Genomic DNA, 24352 nt, shown 5'->3' with positions numbered 1-24352 from the left:
TCTGCTGCTGAAGCCTGTATCTCTCTCTGCTGATGGAGACTGAACAGCACTCACAAATTTCGTGAATAGCCTTTTTTTCCAGACAAAAATGAGACATTAATAAATAAAATACTGATGCATGGGGAGTAAAACTATGACCAATGTTAGTGACAGTTTTGTTGACAAATGTAGAGTTAAATATATCTTGGAATGCGAGCGCTGTAGAGAGGGCCCAGGTGGGATTGATATAAATATGAATGTGAAGAGACGTCTGGACAATCTGAAATCAGAGTGAAGGTAAGCTGCTTAAGTTAAGCTGACGTTACATCCAGAGCTACCGGTGGGTTTTTACAAGGATTCAAACCGACACAAACTCTGCTGTTGTGCTAAGTTATTGTTACTGAGTAGAGAATAAATGTCCCATGACATGACTTCGACATAAGACAATGGTTTTATGAAATGTTTGGAGGTATGTTAGATGATAAATGAACTTTAGCCTGACTCCACATGACACCGGAGGCTCCAGGTGGCAGCAGTGGACTCTTGAATGAACAGAAAGTGAGAACATACGAGCAACACGTCAGAGATTCTATGAAGCAGATCGACTGAGATTGATAACATCAAGGAAAATTTAACAGCCAGACAAATCTGTTCCACGTTTGAGGAGTTTAAAAAACAAGAACAAAACAGGAATCGTTTTTTTATTTTTGGAGTGATGCAAATTTGTGGTGAAATCCTGATTTGAAAATGTATTTTTTTGGGCCCAGCAAGAAAACAAAACAACAAAACCAGTAACATCATCAAAAACTTGTACGTGTAATTTTTATTTTTAATAATAATAAAAAAAAACCATAAGAGAACAGTTTTTAATTTTAAAAAGTGCAGTTAAAAGTTGTTTAATATCCAAATGCGTGTTTTTAAAAAATGACTGGGAAAAAAAAAAAAAAAAACCCTCTCTGTCTTTAACATCCCACCTAAGACAATTAAGAGTTATTCTGAGAACACTAAAAGTATCAATCTCTGAGATTCTCTTCAGTTTCTAATCAAACTGCATAATAAAGCAGATAATTTAATCTAGTTCTTTTGATCTCCATCCAGACTTTGTGAGCATGTGTGGGTGTAAGAACAAAGACCAACAAATTGAGTTTTGCCTTGCTGCTCAACTCTCTTTTTACAAAACAGTACAGAGAATTCAATCCTGTGGACGCTGCATGTGTCATTGTCACAGTCCGGTCACCTCACTCCCAACCCTGAGAGGGACACACGTTTCCAACCATGGCCTCAGATTTGGAGGTGCTGATCTTCATTCTTGTCGCTTCACACTCAGTTGCAAACTGCTCCAGTAAGACTTTTTAAAATTTTTTATTCATACTGGTTAGTCTCACTGAGCCTCGAGGACTCATTTACAAGAGAGACCTGATTTAAACAAAGGACACAGATGATGCACAGACAGCAGCAATTATATAAAATCATATAAAATGAAAAGTAAGTAGAAGAAATGATGTAAAAAAAACCGAAACAAAAACAGCTTCATTATAAAGTGATGTAAAACACTAAAAACAGGAGCATGTCATTAGTTTTTGCTTTGAACTTAACAGATGTTTTGAAGCCACTTAGAGAGGTCATGGTTGAGAGCTTCAGATCTTTTTGCAAGATATTCCAGGAAACAGGAGCGGAGTAATAGAAAGTCTTTTTACCTAGTTCAGTCCTCACTGAAGGAACACTGCAGGTAATAACGTCCTGAGAGCGCACGCTGTAGCTGCACTCACGCTGAGACATGTAGGAGGAGATGTATGAAGGCAGCAGACCAAGAAGATGAAAATGTACCAGTGAGAGAGTCTGTGTGAAGTTAATGATGTCCAGTTAACCAGTGAATACAGGGTGCAGTGGTGGGTACGATAGTTAAAGCCAGTTAACGAATCATGAACTTGGAGATCATGACATGATGACACCAACAGGACCACATCATCTGCAAATAGCAGAGTCAGAGTCCTGAGGCCACCAAACCAAGATTTTATGTCCATAAAAGAATCAGTGAACATGGGCACTGATCTGAATGATTTTTGATCACAGATCATTTTTGATGGTTTTTAAAACTTGAGTTTTAGATACAAAGTATAATTTTGTGTGAATGTTAGTCTTAAATTTGTGTTTTTTTTATTCTTTAATATAACTATTATTTGTAGTGTGGGAAGTGTGATACAGATTTGAAGAAGAGTCCAGGCAGGATGGAGTGGATGGAGAAAAGTTTCAGGAATGATTTGTGACCAAAAGGTGTCAACAAAGGTCAAAAGAAAAGTTTACAAGACAGTGGTGAGACCAGCTATGTTGTATGGTCTGAAGACAGAGACATGGACAAAAAGACAGGAGACAGAACTGGAAGTGGGAGAAATGAAGATGTTGAGGTTCTCCTTAGGAGTGACAAGGATGGATAAGAATATTTCATCAAGGAGGTTCCATTTTCATTAGCACAGGTTTGTTTGTTTGTGCATGAGATTACTCACAATAAAGTCCATGCTCAATAATCCAGGTATAAAATCCAACATTTTTCAGTCAGGTCATCTCTGTCAGTTTCTTTTTTGTGCTGAAACATTTCGCCTTCGATCCAGAAGGCTTCATCAGTCAAGGAAACACACAACAAAACTGATTCTTCCTCCAACAACTTGGTTGTTTTCAACCAGTTTGACAAGACTGTCAACAAGGAAGAGGGCCGGCAATGGAGGAGGGGAGTACCATAGAGACCATCTAATCACAAGCAGAACTGGTTTGTTCCACTTTGGAGTAAGCTGTTGGGGGAAGAATCAGTTTTGTTGTGTGTTTCCTTGACTGATGAAGCCTTCCGGATTGAAGGCGAAACATTTCAGCACCAAAAAAGAAACTGTCCTGAATTAATTTTTAATGAGTATTGGTATGAGAGCAGAATCTGAGCATTTTAGATTTGCCTGTTGTTATTAGCTCTTGGACAACTTCAATTACAAAATATAGTTTAGATCATTTACAGGATTTGAGACAAAAAATATAAAGTTGATTGAAAACTATGTGATTTCCAACTAACTACTGCACATACAGTTTTACTTATTTGTAAAATTTGATGAAGTTCTGAGTTTTTTTCCTACTGTACTGCCCAAAAGAGTAATTATGTTTGTGCCTTGGTCTCCATTTGTGTTTCTTTGATGCATTACCAAAACATTTCTCATGAACCACTGGACAGATTTTAATGAAACTCATCAATGGGTGTGCATCTAGTTGATTCACTTTCCTAAACAACTCAATTCAAGAGGCTCGCTACACAAAATCTAATTTAATAAACACATAAATAACTTTTGGGGGCATTTGGAAATACCCTTCATCCGTCCATTCATCTTTTTGTCCATCCGTGCATGTTGTGAGCATAACTTGAAAAATAAATAAGATACTGACTTCCATTTTAGTGTGTAGCTACATTGAGACTTACGAACAGTTCATTTCAAAAATTGGAATACCACGTCAAAATCCAAGATGACTTCCCCCAAAAATGTTCATCCATTTTGTGAGCTGATTGTTCTCTTCAGGTCGAGGGTGACGTTCTGTCTCAAGTGTAGGAGTTCAAGTATCTCAGAGTTTTGTTCACGAGTGAGGGAAGAATGGAGCATGAGATTGACACATGGATTGGTGCAGCGTCTGCAGTATTGCAAACTCTGTGCTGGTCCATTGTGGTGAAGAGGGAGCTGAACTGTAAGGCAAAGGTCTCTGTTTACTGGCCAGTCTACGTTCCTACCCTCACCTATGGTCACAAAGTCTGGGTAGAAATTGAAAGAATGAGATCGTGGATGCAGGCAGTTGAAATGAGTTTCCTCCGCAGGGTAGCTGGACTCTCCCTTAGAGAGAGGGTGAGAAGTTTCGTTATCCTGGAGTGACTTGGAGTAGAACCACTGCTCCTCCACATCGAAATGAGCCAGTCGAGGTTGTTCAGGCATCTGGTAAGGATACTTCCTGGGCACCTCCCTAAGGAGATGTTTGGGCATGTCCGACTGGGAGGAGACCCAGGACATGCCGAAGAGACTATATCTCTCAGTTGGGCTGGGAACCCCTTGGGGTCCTCCCACAAGAGCTGGAAGAGGTGACCATGGAAAGAGATGTCTGAGCCTCCCTGCTCAAGCTGCTGCCTCCATGACCCGACTTCAGAATAAGTGAAAGATGATGGATGGATGGATGGATTGATAGATGGATGATGGATGGATGGTCGGATGGATTGATAGATGGATGATGGATGGATTGATGGATGAATGGATAATGAATGAATGGATGATTGATGGATGATGAATGGATTGATACATGGATGATGGATGGATGGATGGATGGATTGATGGATGAATGGATGATGGATGGATGATGAATGGATGATGTATGGATATAGATATTGATGAATGGATGGATGATGATGGATGATGGATTGATAGATGGATGATGGATGGATGGATGGATTGATGAATGGATTGATGGATGAATGGATGATGAATGGATGGATGATGGATGGATAGATTGATGGATGGATGATGAATGGATGATGTATGGATAGATAGATTGATGAATGGATGGTTGATGGATGGATGGATTGATAGATGGATGATGGATGGATGGATGGATTGATGAATGGATTGATGGATGGATGGATGGATGGATGATGGATAGATTAATGGATGATGGATGGATTGATGAATGTATGGATTGATGGATGGATGGATGGATGGACAGACTGTGAGCTTGATAACTTGAAACTTGAATGTGAGATACAGACTTACATTTTGGTGTGCAGATACATTTAGGTGAAAGAAAGGTTCTTTTCGACAATTGAGTTGCCATGTCAAAATTCAAGATGGTTGCCACCATATATGTAAATATGTAAACCTTGTGAGATGGATAACTTGCAAAATAAGCAACATGCCAACTTCTATTTTAGTGTTTAACTTGCATTTTGTGCATTCAGGTGAAATAAAGGTCACTGCCAAAAATTGGGTTGCCACGTTCAAATCCAACATGGTCACAACCATATTAATCTGCCTGCAGGCAGACAGGCATAAACAAATAAACCACCTCTCTTCTTATGCTCAGTATAAGTCCTACCCTCTTGAATAGCTTGCACCAAAAACATTAAAGTTTTCTTGCATCACTTCTTCAATTCCAGTCCAGAAAAACACTGATCTCCAAAACTACATTCACTTTTCAAATCCCTCAGCAACAAGGGACATCGGCGTACTGCTTGTTCAATACTAAACCTTTAATTTGTTTATAAGGCAGCACCAACAGTTTCATGAGTGTTCTGTTAAATATGATCAACAGAAATAATTAATATTCAACCACAATGATGAATGTTTTATTCAAACAGACGTGGTCAAGTTTTATGTTTGCTGCTCTAAAATGTTTACTGCTGACTTTCATACATCACAGAACCAAACTGGTTTCTTCTGAGTGTAAGCTAATCATGTTATAATAATGTGTTATGTGTTGTCACCATTGTTTGGGAACATACAATTGACTCTCTGCATTTAACCCTTCCACCACCAGGTGGAGCAGTGAGCATCTATTGAGAGCGCTTGGGGAACATTTGGGGATAGGGTGTGCTGCTCAGAGACTCCACGAGATGAGCATTGACTGGAGAGCGAACTGAGACTTTCGGGTCCCAAGTCGGCTGCCCTGCCTCTACCCCATCTCGGCCCCTGTCCATGTTCAAATCTCTAAAAGTGTGCCTTAATATTATGTCCAAATAAAAAAGAACGGAATACCACCCCTCCATACCAACAGCTCATCTCATGCTTTTAAAGCCTGCAGTGTGTGTGGTAATACTCTGAAAGTAAAAGTGAGCATTATGTGGCAGAAAGGTTTGGGTCACATTGACAAGCTGAGAGCCAGCCTGTTGTCTTCCATCAGCTGGAGGACCCCCTTACTGCTTTGTCCTCCCTGGCCATTATTTCTGCCTCTTAGAGTGACCTGTGGCTGCTGTGTGGTGTTTTTCACCGCAGGGCTAACTGCATCAAATGATAGTAGATTTTAAAACAATAGACGAGACAGGCAGTCGGTCCTGACCACCTGGTGCCAAATATTAGCTGTAATTTAGTTTAGAACAGCAAAGACTCTCCAGGAGTTGATGAACTAAGACAATTACAGCCAGAATGGGACGTACTTGAGCAATAATGTTCCTGTAATAATGTGTTTTCTTCACAAGCGTTCTGCAAGCAGCATCAAGCAAAGGAACTGTTACAAGTTGAATACCGTCCTTAGTTTCACCTCTTATAAGTTTTTTTTGTTTTTATGCTTCTTGCAGCTGGCTGCACCTTTGATGAAGACTCCGACTCTGGCTTATGTGAGTACAAACAGGGTCAGGAGGATGACTTCGACTGGCAGCTCATCAGGACCTACAGCTGGCCACATCCAACGACAGATCTTCTGCCAGGTAGGCTTCAACGTTTCTGGATACACTTAACACCGTGATATGAAAATTGTGAGGGTTTGGCTGCAGTACATTACTAAATTCATTTCTCATGTACTTCAGATATAACCAATAAATGACAAAATATTGTTTTAACCAATAATAAACTTTTTTAATCTGAAAGAAATAAAAGGTAAAGTCCAGATTATATGTAAATATTGTATTAGAGAGAGCTATAGTTATCTTCTCCCACCAGCTGATTTTTCAGGCCTGCACCTCTTCAGGGTCTGGTATATAGAAGCAGAGTTAAACCATGAGCCTCACGTGGAAATTACTGTAAATCAAGAAATGGTAGTGTTTGAAAAGGTGGATTGCCCTTTTTGGGTTAGGGTGAGGTTCTGCCTCAAGTGGAGGCGTTTGAATATCTCGGGGTTTTGTTTACAAGTGATGGAAGAATGGAGCGTGAGACTGACAGATGGATTGGTGCAGTGTCTGCAGTATTGTACTCTGTGCCGGTCCGTTGTGGTGAAGAGGAAGCTGAGCTGTAAGGCAAATCCCTCTGTTAACCAGTCGGTTTACATTCCTATCCTCACCTATGGTCACAAATTTTGGGTTGAGATAGAAGGAATGAGATTGTGGATATGGGTGGTCGAAATGAATTTTCTCTGCAGATTATCTGGACTCTCCCAAAGAGACAGTGTGAGAAAATCCAGTAATCCAGGAGAGACTCAGAGTGGAGCCACTTCTCCTCCACGGCGGAAGGAGCCAGTTGTGGTGGTTCAGGCATCTTGTAAAGATGCTCCCTGGAAATATCTGACTGGGAGGAGACCCCAGGAAAGACTTACCTGTAGGACAGGCTGGAGAAGCCATGTCTCTCAGTTGGCCTGGGGACACCTTGGAGTCCTCCCAGAAGAGATGGAGGAGGAGGCTGTGGAGAGAGATGAAAGGGCTGGATGGATGGAAAGAAATGCTGCACCACCTAAAATGATTTACTATAAAATGAGAAAACCTTGTGACACATTAAAAAAATGACATACATACTATAAAAACTGAAATAACTTAAATGACTGTTGGTAAATGCAAAAAAGTTTTGTCACCTAAAATTAATTAATTGCAGTAAATTCTAGCAAAGCTTTTTACCTAAAAACAATTGTTATATGGCTAATGTTTTTAGGTAGCCAGCTTTGCTGCACTTCCTAAAATAAATTTCTGTATAAGTTAGAAAGCTTCTTTCGTTTAAAATGAATTACCATAAAAGCTAGTAGGGCTGTCTTACTGGATTTTTTTCCTCCCAGCAGCTTCCTTCTACAGGGGTCACCAAAGTGAGCAAACTCACATAAAATATTTGGTGATAAATTTACACCCGATTCCATTCCTGACGCCACCTGGGTTTGACCCTGCAGCCTCAAGATTACTTGTAACTAGGGGTTGAACGAGTATATAATTTTTAAACTTGACATTAACATAATAAAACCCGTGTAGAACTCGAGTATTTGATGACGTCATAGATCTCAAGATACAAAAATAAATAAATAAATAAAAGCGCAAAAAAAGGTAATTATTTACAAAAAAAAGACCAACAAAACATTGGGAGCGTATATTATGCTCCTACCATTTATGATACTGCAAATAAGTCACTGGAAAAACTAAACTATTAGTTATTATTATTATTAAACTGCAAACGTGAAGAAACGTGCAGCACGTCAAAAACGAAACTTAAACCGAAACTGGTTCTGGTTCAGTGGATTGGACCCGGTGTTACACCATACTCTGTGACCTACAACAGTGCAACACCGCCCCCTACGGTCATACGGTGGTCACATAATATGACGTCACTACGGATACTCGACGTTACATTTTTAACCTCGATAGATGTCCTAGCATTCGATGTGTAGATTACTCGAGTACTCTGTTAATGCCCTACTCAATACTGACCGCCAAGCTAGTGTACATCCACCGGTTCTCCTGACAAAAAGATATATGTGAGAATAGCTGCTCTGTCTAAAATGAATTACCATCACTGCTAGACATTACTTAGTTGAATGTTAGTTAATGTAAATACAAGGGAAAGTATACGTTGATACAGTCTTACCAGACAGTCTGAGGTTTCAGTTTCAGAAAATGAACAGCTCTAATCTAGACTGTAAATGTAGTCAGAGCTGCAGATATTTAACTGAACAATATTAGCTTCCTGGCCAGCAGAGCTGTGAAGTATATGTTGGTCTTTTAGCAGGAGAGCAAGTAGAGTGGGTCATACAGCAGTCCCTCGTTTATTGAGGGGTCACGTTCCAGACACCCCACAATAAGTGAAAACCTCTGAAGTTGTGACATTATATTTAACAACATACATACAGTACTTTATACTGGATGTAGCTCCTAAATTTTACTCACCAGCTCAGCAGAACAGCAGCAGCTCAGTTCTGCTCTGACTTGGTTCCATTTCAGCGGACCTACCCTGCCAGTTCTGGTCGGCTTTCTGGCTCGGGGTAGTGGCGATGGGCTCTGGAAAGAAGTGAGACCTACGGGTAGCACGTCCCCTCTTCCGAAGTCCTTGTGGGCTGGCTAGCAGCTCTTGGGTTCACCAATGAGTCTGGGGGTCTGATTCCGCTCCGGTTCTGTGCAGCCCTTGAGCGCTGAAACACTTTTTTTGGTGGTGGGGAGGCTTCGGGTGGCTGGCGCGGGACCAGTGGTCCGATTAAGCGGTCCAATAGAGAGAAGTAAAAAGCCCCGGTGGACTCTGGAGGGAGCGCCAGACCTATGGCAGCACACATCCTTGCTCAGAAGTCCTTGTGGGCCGGCAGTTCTCAGGTTCTCCGATGGATCTGGGGGTCCGGTTCTGCTCCAGTTCCTGGTGGGTTCCATGCAGCTCTCTGCATCTGCTGGACATTGAAGTCACTGTAAAGGACCAAACTTTTTTGGATTAGATCAAAACTTTCTCTCGACATATTTCAGAAGAAGGCATTGGGGCTTCTGGGCGGGGTCCTATTGGCTTCTGGGAAATTCATTCAACCTTTATTTATACAGGCTAGTCTTACTGAGCCTCAGGGACTCATTTACGAAAGACACCTGAAATGTAGTCCTTAAGGGATACAGTGTAGGCTTATTAAGAGAAAACAACAAAATGGCGGTGCCTGTCCGAAGTATTATATTTTTCGTTAACTTTTTATTGTACAGCATCCTGTACTGTCCCAATCACCTGAGTAATATTAAAGTTGGCAACTGTGTGTCGTGCACAATTTATTTCCTCTCGTGTTCAATCTTACTTTGAAAAACCGCGAAAGAGCGAGACAGTCAAACTGTGAAGTAGCGAGGGATCACTGCACTCTAAAAAAGGAGTTAAGACATTAGGAGTAATATCCTCTTTAGTTATATGAGATTAGAAACATTAACTCTCAGACCTGATTCTTTTCATTGAAGGACAGCTCCAAAACAAAAAGTATTTGCTGTGGACTTTTAGCGTCATTCACACTGAGGGCACGTTGTGTCAAATAGTTTTTTCAATCCGGGCTTAAGTACCGTGAGTTCAATGTAGAATCCAACTTTGCTCACAATGTCCACAAAGTGCTTAGTCATGTTCATTTGCATGAAAGTTAGCTGGTTGTTTTGCTCATCAACCATGCTCTCAAGATTAGAAATAGTTTCACTGTGCCATGCGACCAGGGCTTTAGAGCAGCCGCCACTTCTTTATTAACCGACTCCGATATCCTCAACTCAACTGAACTGCAGCACATTTGATTCTTTCATAAGTACAAGTTAAGTGGTAACAGTTTCTGTTTTAAATGTGCTATATAAATAAATCTGACGTGACGAGTTATTACTGAGGGGAAAAATAACAGTTTGAGGTAAAGAGGCCTGGAAGGATCCTTGTCACCTCATCCAGCATCATTATCAGGAACAAAGTGTTGGCTGGGGTGGCACAGTGGTGTAGATGGTAGAGCTGCCACCTCTCAACGAGAAGGTCGTCGACTCAAATCCCGGCCTTTGGCCTTTCTGGGTAGAGTTGGCATGTTGTTGCAGTGCATGCATGGGTTTCCTCTCACAGACCAAAAACATGCATGTTAGTCTGATTGGTAACTCTAAATTGTCCCTAGGTGTGAGTGAGAGTGAATGGTTTGTCTCTATGTGTCCCTGTGATGGACTGGAGACCTGTCCAGGGTGTCCCCCGCCTCTCAAACAGTCATATGTGATGTGGGCTCCAGTGACCCCCATGACCCGGAAAGGAAGAAGCGAGTAAAGATACTGGATGGAAATGCTGGCTCCAAGAAAAGCATGCAAAGTTTTTGGTTTGAATGCTTCCTCTTCCTCTTGTAGCATTGTCTGACTCCATCTACAGTTCACGTCAGAATCCATCAGAATTTAGTTGAAATAAAAACAACAAATGTTTGTGGTCAAAGACACCTTTAGAAAACATTTTTAATTTTATTTATCAATGCACATTCCACAGCTGTGATAATTGATATTTGGAGTAAAAATGGGGAAGTGTGGAAAAGGTCTGGAAAAGTGACCAACAAATGTTTTTGCACTAATTCTCCATAACTCAGTACTGAAACGGTCTCAAACACAAAATGAGAATTTCATACTGAAAGATCACCAAAATGACTTAATTTTGTCAAATATCTTTTGAAAACTTTGTGTTAACTTTGACACGTAATTTTGCGTCAGACTGGACACGGAGACGGAGCAGTGTGCCGCTGTGAGGACAGCTGCTGCAGCAGAGCAGCTGTCCTCACAGCGGACAGGTGGAAATGAACATCTGCTGTAGACATTCCTGTCATTCTTAGCAAATATTTAGCAAGTTAAAGCTCAGGTGTTAGCTACAATATTGTTTCACTAAGGTTTACGTACATTTTATACCTCGAAGGGCAAAACACTGAACCCCTCAATGCCTCTGATGTGTGTCTCATCAGTGCATGAATGTTCTAAAGCATTGATTATAGATCTAGTAGAGTGATGCATGAATGGGTAAATGAGGCACAGATTGTGTTGTAAAGAGCTTTGAGTGTCTTGATAGGTGCTACAGTATATAAGTACAGTGCAGTTACCATTTAAATTACATATTTTTCAGTATAGCTGTTAGGGCTGGGTGATAGGGGATTTTTTTTTTCATCGTCCAATGTCAGTTCAAGAAATGATGCGTGACAATATGTTTGTACAGCTGTTTATAATTACAAAAACATGCATGTTAGGCTGATTGGTAACTCTAAATTGTCTCTAGGTGTGTGTCCCTGTGATAGACTGGAGACCTGTTCAGGGTGTCCCCCGCCCCTCGCACAGTGACTGCTGGATATGGGCACTGGTGACCCCCCATGACCAAAAATGGACGAAGCGGGTAAAAAATAATGGATGGATGGATGTGGAAAAGCAGGATGCACAATTCCTGCTGTCCACAGCCTACGACTGTTGAAAAAGGCTATTTTTGCCCAGAATAAAAAAAGTAAAACATAATAATATTCACTGATTTTTGTAAAACAAGGAATTAGTCACAAAGTTCAACAAGAAATCAACCAGCTCCAGCTTGATTTTTAGGAACTTTAATTTCTAAAAAGTCCCCAGTGTTCACAGTGCACAATATCATTTAAAGTTGGAAACATCTTATTTGCTTGATGAGCTGCGGAGCAGCGACAGCTCACACAAAGAAGAGCGGGTGAGTCTCAGAAAAAGTATCACCACAGTCAGTTAGTGTCAATGCAGGTCTGCTAGCTGGCCTTGGCTTCATGAACTTTAATGCTGCAGTAGAAAATGAGATGTCAAACGTACAGTTGTTGCATCATCGAGCACCAAGCGCCACCATTCACAGTACATGTGGCACAACACCAGAAGAGATGGAAGTTAGCACCACAGCTAAAGCGCTCCTGTGTTCAGCGCACACGAGGAAACTGCCACGCTGAAAATGGTAATATGAATAAAACAAGCACAGCACTTTATTGTGGGACTGTTTCACTGTGGCCAGTTGATTGTGAAACAACTGGCAGGAAATTGGATTTATTAAACGCAGGCTCTGATCTGTGAGGACAGTCTTTGTGCTTTACAGTACGGCTTCATTTCGTCTGCTTGCCATAAAATTTGTGAGCTGTTTAATGAGGTTTGGCTTTTATCTGAAAATTGTTGTAAGAGTTAGGCTATCAAAAGTGCATATAATCACAGGGTGAAACCGTGTTGTCTTATTATATTTTGGTTCATCTTAAAGCGATACCAGGGTTTATTTATCGAGTTTAATTCCATTCAGAAGTCGTTGTAAGAAACGTTTCTTATTTAAATCTGAGTTACACAGCTGTCATCACAATAGATGGACTCGGGATTTATTTTAGGACACACGTTTTTATTAAATGTATCCACTCATTTTGGTTACGATAAGATTTTTTTTCCTGAAACTGATTTAATTAACTTAAACAAACAAATTACACAGATCAGCAGTAAGCAGGGGCTTGTTGGATATAAGTAAAGTTGTTTATTTGTCGTATGCAGATGAACACAAGCTCAGCAATGCAATGAAATGTTCAGGATGAGAAGAAGCGATTTGACTCGCTAAAAAAAATAAAATAAAGAAAAGAAAAATGAGAAGAAATACTAAAGCATGAATAAGGTTACAAAATAAAGTACCAAACATTGTAAAAGAAATATATTTTCCAAAAGAAAAATAGTAAACAACATGGTAGAATATAACGGTGCAAGTGATGAATTAGTATAAATAAGCATTTCACAGGTGGTGATATTAGATTAAATGCACATGATATATGTTGCACATTAACATAAACTACACACGTTGTGTAACAGGTTATTGCACGGGTAGTGAGGAACATTGAGATGAATTATGATGGTAAGGTATTTACATAGATACTGTATCACATGATACAGCCACATCACGCAGCAGCAATAAACATATTAGTTGTCACCGATGTGGCTTAGTGCAATGTTATTGTCAATAGTTCAGTGTTATTTTTTTATTTTTATTTTTTTCATTTAGCCTTTATTTATCCAGGTTAGTCACATTTACTGAGAGTTCAGTAATCTGACAGCTTGTGGATAATAACTGTTCTTTAGTCTTTTTGTACATGATGGCAGACTCCTGTATCGTCTGCCTGAGAGTAGTAGATGGAAGAGTCTTTGTGCTGGGTGGGTGTGGTCTTTAATGATGCTGCATGCTCTACAAAGACATCGGCTGTGGTAGATGTCCTGGATGATGTGGAGACTGCTGCCAGTGATGTCCTCTGCTGTTTGCACCACCCTCTGTAGAGCTTTCTGGCTCTGACTGGTGCAGTTCATGTAACACCCTGTGATGCTGCCTGTTAGCAGGCTCTCAGTGGTGCAACTATAACAGTTGGTGAGGATGCTGGTGTTTGTACCAAACTTCTTTAGTCTTCTTAGGAAGTAGAGTCTTTGTCTGGCTTTTGGGTAGTTATTGTTTTCTAAACTAATGTGAATGACAAAGCAGCAGGATCTAGGAAAAAAATAGCCTTTTAGTTGCGAAAGAGAGATTTAGATGATTTTGATTTTGTATAAACCTACAACAAAAACATAACCCACCAGTCAACAGTAAAATAGGTTTTTATGTTCTGTAATGTTTTTCCAGACGGATCATTAGATGGAGTTCTGTAATGTTCAGAACAATACAATAACATTTAATGAAAGCAAAACTTCCTGGAATCTGATTCTGACTGTTTGTTCAGTGTTCTGTGAACCACCTGCAGGAACATTTAATCCCACTGCTCAAATCAGACTAAATACACAACAATCCAAGGAGGGTAATGGTTTAGTGTTGAATAGCGACGCAGCAGAACTGCTTCCTTTAAAGGTCACATGTCGTTGACTGGATCGCAAAGGCCATGATGTATGTATTTATTTTTTTATCTTTAATGTTTAATACTGAAAACTGCTATACTGTCAACTACTATTAAACATGTTGAGGAATTTCATAAAATAATATTTTAAATCTATTAAAATGGTTTGTGCACACCTTCTGTCTTTTCTCAATGTTGACAGTTTTTCCCAATAGAACTGAATCTGCACTGTCTGTAATGACTTGTGTGGATTTCCTACTGAAACATAGCACACGTTTAAATTGAGAACACAGCATACACACAAATTCAATTCAATCCAATTCAGTTTATTTATATAATTCTGAGTCACAACAGAAGTTGTCTCAGGACACTGAACTAAAATATTCACATACAAACGAATTCAATCAGTAAAGTTATCCATCTAAGGAAGCCAGCAGATTGTGTTGAATCTTCACTTCATCACAGTCTCCCATCCTGAGCAAGCACAAAGGCAGAAAAAAAAGGAAAAACAATAAGATGGAACAATAAGATCTCTAACATAAGATGGAGCTAGGTTGTTGAGAGCTTTGTAGGTTAGAAGTAGGATTTTGAATTCAATTCTGAATTTGACAGGGAGCCAATGGAGAGAAGCTAAAACTGGAGCGATATGATCTCTGCTACTAACTCTCTTTAAAACTATCGCTGCAGCATTTTAGATTAACTGAAATTTGACTAAATACACAGCAATCCAAGGAGGGTAATGAGTAATAAAAATGTCCTCACTGTGTAACAATGCTAACAGTCACACATGTTTTTTTTAATGAAGAGGTTCTGGTCTGAAACGTTTCTTACACTGTCCAATGTAACTGTTGAGGATATTATATTTACGGCTCTGTTCAATGTGTGGCCTGATTCATACTTTATTCTGCTAAAAATGACCTAATAGCTGTTATAAAATAAACAAATGACAAAATAATCCCTCAGCATGTTTTGTAAAAAAAAACAAAAACAAAACAATAAAAGGTAATTGGAATATTTTCAGTGGGGAATAAAAAGCACAGGGATAAGGACTTAACGTTTAGGCAATAAACCCTGCCACAACTTATTGCCTTTCACCTCACGCAGTGTAACAATACATCTGAACTTCACTGGTTTATGCCAGGAGTTTCAAAAGTAAACTTTGCATTGTGGAATTGACTTGTTATATGCACAAGAAGATTTTAGTTATGCAGTCAGCTCAGACAGATAAGGATGCATTTGCTTTTTGCAGATTACCTTCTAAATGGTTTGTTGAATTAGGACAAAGATGACTTTGAAATTGTCTGCCTTCGTACCTGCTTTTCTGTGGAAACAACTCACCCAAGTCTATTTGGTGCTAAAAACATAGAGGGATGGAGATTTGATAAAAGTAACTCTCCACCCAAAACCCTTATATGAAACAGTTCAGTTGTCAGTCTATCAATCCACTATTGACAGATTACACTGCTTAGCCTCGTGGGGAAGGTTTACTCTCGGGTGTTGGAAAGGAGACTCCAAGAGTCTTGACTGTGGAACAATGGACTGATTATCTTTGCAGAGCTTCAAGGGAGATAGTAAGGTATGTGAATCAGCTTCTCTCAATGTACAACCAGAGCTCTCAACTAGGTTAGGGTCAAGGCATCCTCATGTCAAAGGGGATGTGACGTCCTTCTGGCTAGTTCTGAGTCTGCCATGGGGTCTTCTCTCAGAAAATCACTAGATGGAGGTTTTCAGGAGGCATCCTAACCAGATGCTCAAACTGCCTCAGTTGACTGCTATATACGTGGAGGAAAAGTGGCTCCACTCCAAGCTGCCCCTCGGATGATGGAGCTCTTATATTGTCACTGTCGTGTTTGAAGGTTTTTTAAGTTAGAACCCAAGGATGCAGGCAGGACTCAGTCGACTCGGTGGTAAAAATAAGAAAACACTTTAATAATACAAAAATAAACAGCTGTCGAGGCAGCAAAACTTACATATTGAAAAATCACGAGGAGGCACTCAGGAAAACACTAGGGACTCAGGAGGATTACCAGGAGATGACAAGACGAATACAAGACGATGCCCAGACAAGGAATGACACAAAGACACAGACTTATATACAAACACTGATGAGGACAAAACACAAAACACCTGTCAGGCTCACAGGTGTGGGGAAAAGGGAAATCACATGAGAGGAAAGAGAACAGAAACAGGACAGAGACACACCACTAGGGGCAATATCACCACAGTCACCAACCCCAAACACTTTCAGCCCTGCTATTTTTTCACCCCAACAGACAGAAGCAGTTGACTTATTACTTTGGACAAAGGCCCCATCTTTCAATGTACCTTATTCTGGCTATCACCCATGAACAAGACTCCTAGACACTTCTTCGTCTGAGGTAAAGACTGACCCCTAACTTAGAAAGATTATTACACCTTTTCCCCCAATAGAAGGCAAAGAGTGTAGCCAGGAAGAGTACGGTCCATGAAATGAATGAATAGATGAAACTACCATTCATTCAACCTTTATTTATACAGGTTAGTCCCATTGAGCCGTGGGGACTCATTTACAAGAGAGACCTGATTTTAACAAAGTGTGATGACAACAGTGGACAATCATAAAAATCATACAAATTGAGAAGAACAAATGAAATAAAATGGTATTTAAAAAAAGAAACAAAAACAGCTAGGTTGTAAAGGTAGAAAACTAAAAACAGGAACATGTCTGCATTGGCATTTGCCTTGAACTTAGTAGATGTTTGAAGCCACTTAGAGAGGTCAAGGTCGAGAGCTTCAGATCTTTTTGCAAGATATTCCAGGAAACAGGAGCGGAGTAGGAGAAGGCCCTTTTGGCCTAGTTCAGTTCTCACTGAGGGAACACTGCAGGTAATAATGTCCTGAGAGCGCACGCTGTAGCTGCACTCACGCAGTGACATGTAGGAGGAGATGTATGAAGGCAGCAGACCAAGAAGTGATTTAAAGATGAAAATGTACCAGTGAGAGAGTCTGCGTGAAGTTGATGACCAGTTAACCAGTGAATACTGGGTGCAATGGTGGGTACAGTAGTTACAACCAGTTTAACCTGCTAACTTTAACCCGCTAAAACAGCAACTCATAAAAAGGACCATTAATTCACCATTTTTATAATTTCGACAGCTTCTTGTAATCTATAAGTTTAAAAATTAATACATAAATAAAGGCTGTGAACGTTTTATTTTGAAGTGAGATTGATGGTTCTGCACTTTTAGCTGGAGGAGTATCACAGCTGTCTTTCATGTTTGTGTCCTCTAAGATTTGTAAAAAGGTTTTTCTTTCTGATCTTAATGAAACATTTTAGGACAGTGAAGTGGCAGCATGTGTATTCCGAGCAGGTTTCCTCAGAGATTTATACTTTACTATCCTGTTATCTTGGACCTGTTTGTAATTATCCTCCTCCTGACAGCTTCCTTCTTCACATTCTGTCCCTGGCTGCTTTACTATTTAACTTTGTCATGATTTAGTAACAAGTGTTCTGCATCCAAGTTTGATTGACTCCTGCAAAAGGCAAAAGGAGAGCAATATGATTTATGTGCATGCGTGTTTGTTTGTCTGTACCTTTAACAAAATATCTTATAAACCACTGGACAAACTTCAGTGAAACTCTCAGAAACCAATTTTAATTTAACATTTCCAGAAATTAACTAACACATCTTATACATTTTCCACTAATAAACTTTTCAAAGAGGCAACCACAGCAAACACCTTAGAACACACAAAAATAACAAACTCGGCCAATTTTACAAATACTGGGCAAAAGATGGGTGGGGTAGTAGCTGAGCATCTTTCCCAACTCATACTCTGAGTGCTCCATGCTGCGCTCCAGCTTTGCTTACTTTGGCAATAACTGTTAAAGCCACACTTTATTCAGCAAAACATGTCATGAAGCACTGGACAGTGAAACTCAGGAAATAATAAATCTACTACTTCTACTGTTTGACATCTATAACTGGCTTAATATGGCCGCCACAGCTAGTCAACCTTAGTCAACACAAAACAGCTTCATCTGGCAACTTTTCTGATATTGCGTTAATGCTGGGGTCGTAGTGGGGGTGAGCCTTCCTCATCATACGAAACACCATGTACAAGGTTCGTTGACCAAAATGGCTAGCTGTCATTTTTCATCACAAGATGATCTTTGTTTCAAACTCCTGCATCTAATGTGATATACATTCCTTGAAGGAAAGTTTGGAGTTTAATCACATCTTAAAAGATAGAATCCAGGCATGAAAGGTAGGGTTATATGTCAATGATTTGAAAAAAAAAAAAAAAAACAGTAATTAAATTAATTTATTTATTTATTAGTGATTTATGGAAGGAGCTGGCAAATGTCTGAATTTCAGAACTCATCCTCAGTTATGAATGATTGTTCCACTGTTCTAGTAAGAGATTCCCTGAGGCAGTCTGGGTATTACTGAGCTCATGGGACCAGTGGAGTCCAACACGGGTCATTGCTGATTACACTTCCTGGTGTTCTTTAGCTGCCGGCAGCACTATAAAGGCTGCTTGGCATCTTTTCACCTTGCAGAAGCTGGATGACTGTTTCTTGCAGATCCTGCTGCATAAGAGATAAAAGTTTCATATAGAGTACAGTAGTGTGAGACTACCACCAACACAACAACCTCTTGCGTTGTCACTTATCATACATTAAACACAGGCATTGTGAGGGAATACTTATGTCTAAAATAAGCACTGAACACTAGTTGGAACTACACTAACATTACACCAATGTCTTCAAAATTTCAAGAATTGTATCTTACGCTCATACCATCCTTTTCTATACACAGTAGTCCCTCGATTATGGCAGGTGTTACGTTCCAGACACCCCCGCGATAGGTGAAAAACAACAAAATAGTAACTCTATATTTATTAAGGCTTTATAAACCTTCAAACACTCTTGCAATGTTATAAATTCTTAAACCTACGTAATTTTACCAACATATGTATATGTACTGTACAGAACTGCATACATTTTACGCACCAGCTCTGCAGACCAGCAGCTCAGTTCCATTTCAGCAGACCCTGCAGTGATGAAGCCTACCGCCCCGTCCAGGTTGATGTGCATGTGAATAACTGAGCTTCAGGATTATTTGCAACTTTCCTGCCAGTTCTGTAAGCTTAATAGATAGCATAGATTTGTGTAACAAAACTTTACTTCCATTTTGGCAGAAAGCGGCGGCCAAAAGCACTGTTGGCTTCTGGGTAGTGTAGTTCTTTGAGTGGCAATACAATATAGGTTTATAGAAAGAAAACTACAAAATGGTGGTGCCTATCCAAAGTAGTTTTGATTTTGTTAACTTTTTTATCCTGTACCATCCCAATCATGAGTAATATTAAAGTGGACAATCATTGAAAAATCACAAAAGTTGAACTGTGAAGTAACGAGGGACTACTGCAAAGTAACGAGGGACTACTGCAAAGTAACGAGGGACTACTGTGTGTGTATATATATATATATATATATATATATATATGTGTATAAACACACACAATACCTTGCAAAAAGTATTCACTCACCTGCCTTGACTCACATATGAGTTTAAGTGACATCCCATTCCTAATCCATAGGGTTCAATATGACATTGGTCCACCCTTTGCAAATAGAACAGCTTCAACTCTTCTGGGAAGGCTCCAAACTGTTCCCACAAAGTTGGGAGTATGGAATTGTCCAAAATGTCTTGATATGCTGAAGCAGTCAGAGTTCCTTTCACTGGAACTAAGGGGCCAAGCCCAGCTCCTGAAAAACAACCCCACACCTTAATCCCCCCTCCACCAAACTTTACACTTGGCACAACGCAGTCAGACAAGTACAGTTCTCCTGGCAACCAGCCAAACCCAGACACATCCATTAGATTGCCAGATGGAGAAGCGCAATTCGTCACTCCAGAGAACATACCTCCACTGCTCTAGAGTCCAGTGGTGGCGTGCTTTACACCACTGCATCTGATGCTTTGCATTGCACTTGGTGATGTATGGCTTGGATGTAGCTGCTCGACCATGGAAAACCATTCCATGAAGCTCTCTGCTCACTGTTCTTGAGCTAATCTGAAGGCCACATGAAGTTTGGAGGTCTGTAGTGATTGACTCGGCAGAAAGTTGGCGACCTCTTCGCACTATGTGCTTCAGCATCCACTGACCCCACTCCGTCAGTTTACGTGGCCTACCACTTCGTGGCCGAGTTGCTGTCATTCACAAATACTTCCATTTTCTTACAATACAATACAAGACAGTTGACTGTGGAATATTTAGGAGTGAGGAAATTTCATGACTACTTTGTAGATTTGTTGCATAGGTGGCATCCTGTCAGTTCCACACTGGAATTCAATGAGCTCCCGAGAGCGACCCATTGCTTGACAAATGTTTGTAAAAACAGTCTGCATGCTTAGGTGCTTCATTTTATACACGTGGCCATGGAAGTGACTGGAACACCTGATTTTGATCATTTGGATGGATGAGCAAATACTTTTGGCAATGTAGTGTATATATATATATATATATATATATATATATATATATATATATATATACTCTATATCTTCTTCTTCTTTCGGCTTTTCCCTCTTCAGGGGTCGCCACAGCAAGTCATCCTCCTCCATCTCTCTCTGTCCTCTGCATCTTCTGTCCTCACTCCATCTACCTCCATGTCCTCTCTAACTGCATCCATATATCTCCTCTTTGTCTTTCCTGGCAGCTGCATTTCTAACATCCTTCTACCAGTATACACACTGTCCCTCCTCTGGACATGTCCAAACATCTCAGTCTGGTCTCTCTAACTTTATCTCCCAGTAGTTCAACCTGTGCTGTACCTCTGATGATCTCATTCCTAATCTTATCCATCCTTGTCACTCATAAGAAGAACCTCAACATCTTCATTTCTGCCACTTCCAGTTCTGTCTCCTGTCTTTTTGTCCATGTCTCTGTCTCCAGACCATACAACATAGCTGGTCTCACCACTGTCTTGTAAACTTTTCCTTTGATCTTTGCTGACACCCTTTTGTCACAAATCACTCCTGAAACTTTTCTCCATCCACTCCATCCTGCCTGGATATGTAAAGAAGATATATAACAAAACAAAGACCTTAATGAATCTCTGATGGGAGGGAAGTGATAATAATTTGGAGTTTAAAGATCAGTAATGAATTATGAATGCTCCTCGGATTCTTTTATTATTTTTTTTTTACTTTTAAGATTTGTCATGTCTTGAATGACTAAGAAGCTACAGTATCCAACATTTTTCAAACACTCGCATTAGGATGTATGAAATGTTATGTGAAATATAAATAAGTCTACACACCAATACAGCATTGCATGATTTATAGGTTAGTCTGAAGAAGGGCAGAGGCCTGAAACGTCACTCAATAAATTGAGCACGGGCACTTTCTTAGTGTGTAGATGTTTTTTAAATCCAGCTCCTATTCCAGTGGATTTTGGATATTCATATTTCTTCTATTGTTTCTTCATATTTAAAATCTTAAATATGCACACACATCTTATCAGCTAGCTGAGTGCTAATTTTCATTTGATCACATCACACCTTTATATGACATGGTTGTTACCAAAAATAAATAAAAAAGACGCTTGTGGCTTCTTTGTCTGATTTTGCCCACTAGAGCCAGTAAAATAAAAATAGTTTAAACCAAACCCTGTTTGATGAATTATGATGTTTGCTTTTCACCTGACAGGCAGGAGTAATTTATTTATTTAGTTTTGTCATAATTTTATCACACTCTGTTTTATTATGTACGTGTTGGTTATAGTTCATTTTGTCTCTTTGAGAAACTTCATGATATCATATTTATTACTCTAAACTAACAAAGTGAGGCTTATTTACTGCCATAATCAGGTCTGGCCCTTGTTTGTAAGGGGTCCTAAGCTGGGGGGCTTTCAGGTATTTTAAAGCTGTCCTTAATTGATGCCACATTGTGTTTTTTTTGACAATCAAATCAGTCAATTTACGTTGTCTTATATATTATTAGCTCTTAAATAAAGTGTTTATTTAGAACTTTTTAAATCATTTTTAGTTTCCATAATAATTCTGTCCACTCTGAATTTAAAAGATGAAACAGTCCAGTCAAAGTATCTGAACAGAAAATAAATGATCTGAAGGTACTTTAAGATTTCGTCCTCGTTCTATAAACTTAATTGAGTGAAATGTTCAGGTCCAGTGATATTTGTATCTGAGAATGGTGCAGTTTTTAGTAGTTTCTTTGTTTGTTCAGATGAACTGAAATGAACAGATCAGATAAAATGAGACTTGTTATGTTTTGAGAGTTAGAGATTTAAAGTTGGTGTGTCACCTTTCCACACACACACATACACACCCAAAAACAAGTGAAACTCCTCCTGAGCTACAGATCAGTCAGGTGGGTTTTTCCATTTGTTCTGCATGAAATAAAGCTGAAAACAAACAAACAAAAAAAACTTTCTGTAAGTTCACTCTCTTCTGAATCATAAGGAACAATAATCTTCCCACAAATGAGAAAACAACAATATGCAAGACAATAATAGCATTAAAATTTAACAAACATCATATTCATTTCTAAAGCTTGTTATATACAATATATATATATATATATATTCAGAGTCACAGACAGTAAATGTCTAGTTAGTACTTCCTCACAATTTAAGAGAACATCATTTACATAAAACAATAAAAAAAAATTATGACAACACATTGAACCAGATTAGAAGACAACCAAAAAGCTAACAGGTTCATTCATGAAATTGATCCATGAGTTTTTGCTGAACGTTTCCTATTTTCTCAGATGAGTCACTGATAAAAGAAGGTCTGAACTGCTCATGATGAGATTATTTATTGTAAAAACTTACTTCAACACTTCCAACAAAATGAATCATTTCACTTTTTTCGTTACTAATAGAAAAACAAAATGTTTGGAGGTTTCTCTGTGGGCTTTAGAGGGTAACCTGTGAATAAATAAGGACAAAGTATTATTTTTATTACTTATAGATTGAATCTGCAAGTCCTCCAGTGTACAATGCATCAACGGAGCTGTTGTGAAGTCAGGGCTAAGTTCATTGTTGTGTTTGGGTGAATCACGGCATTTATCATTTTCTTTTTGAGCAGCAGTAAATAATACTATAGTAGTTTTAACGTATCTCTCTGCTACATATACAGTAGATTTATTTTCATCGGAGTACAATTAATGAGCATTAAACTGTAGGTCATAATGTCTTTTGTGGATCCAACAAAGTTACTGTAAGTCAGGTCCTCTGGACGGTTTCTTTTTGTTGAAACGTTTCATCTTTCATCCATAAGACTTCATCAGTCTGAGGAACTGCAACAAACTCAGTCTTATAAATAGCACCTTCTCATAGTGGGTCAACCAGTTTGATGGCGCTGAGATAGTTTCTGGAGTCCGCCCTCTCCCCTGCCGACTCGTTTAAAGCAGCCACGTCCAAAGTGGTTCAAAACATCAAAAAAGAAAAACGAAACATTTCAACACAAAGAAACCATCCAGAGGACCTGACTTAACTTTGTTGGAATTTTTACCTGGAATATTGAGCATGGACTTTGATCTTTTGTGGATAGTTTATTGCTCTTGGGGGCCCCTGCTGGTCTGGGGCCCTTAAGCATTCCCCAAAATTTTGCTGATGGATTGGGCTTGCTATTGTGATGGTAATGAGTAAATTAAAATGACCTGTACAATAAAAGGAACAATCAAACACAACTAAGCAATTAGCAAATACAAAGTACATATAATCAGTGATATACAAACAAGAACCATATGGGTTTTGTACAGCAGTCCCTCATTTATCACGGGAGTCACGTTCCACAACCCCCCGCAATAGGTGAAAAAATGCTAAGTATATATATATATATATAATAAGGCTTTATAAACTCTTCCCACACTTTTGCAATGTTCTAAACTCTTAAACCTACATAATTTTAACAACATCTGTAAGTGTACTGTACAGTACTGCAACATTTTACTCAGCAGCTCTGCAGAACAGCAGCTCGGTTCCGGTCTGACTCAGTTCTGGGACGGCAGACCTACCCTGTAGCGATGAAGACCCCCGCCCCGTCCAGGTTGATGTTCACATGGATAATTGAGCTTCAGAAAGCTTCAGGATTATTTGTGACTTTCCTGCCAGTTCTGAATAGACAGCGTCGATTTACGTTGCAAATCTTTCCCTCCATTTCAGCAGAAAGCAG

At 39.5% G+C, this 24352-nt stretch overlaps 1 protein-coding gene across 1 annotated transcript in view; it reads left to right on the top strand.

The window, feature by feature from the left end:
* The window catches only part of ptprua (protein tyrosine phosphatase receptor type Ua), a 502564-nt gene that overhangs the window by 106906 nt on the left and 371306 nt on the right, over positions 1-24352 (top strand). Inside the window, exon 3 of the mRNA XM_037693627.1 lies at positions 6281-6409. Within this exon, the coding sequence (XP_037549555.1) occupies positions 6281-6409 (129 nt within the window). The remainder of the gene's footprint in view (positions 1-6280; positions 6410-24352) is intronic.

The sequence above is a fragment of the Nematolebias whitei genome, chromosome 19, assembly GCF_014905685.2.
Source record: "Nematolebias whitei isolate Nwh7 chromosome 19, NemWhi1, whole genome shotgun sequence".
Taxonomy (NCBI): Eukaryota; Metazoa; Chordata; class Actinopteri; order Cyprinodontiformes; family Rivulidae; genus Nematolebias; species Nematolebias whitei.
Note: the sequence above shows the minus strand (reverse complement) of the source record. Positions and strands in the feature narration are given on the sequence as shown.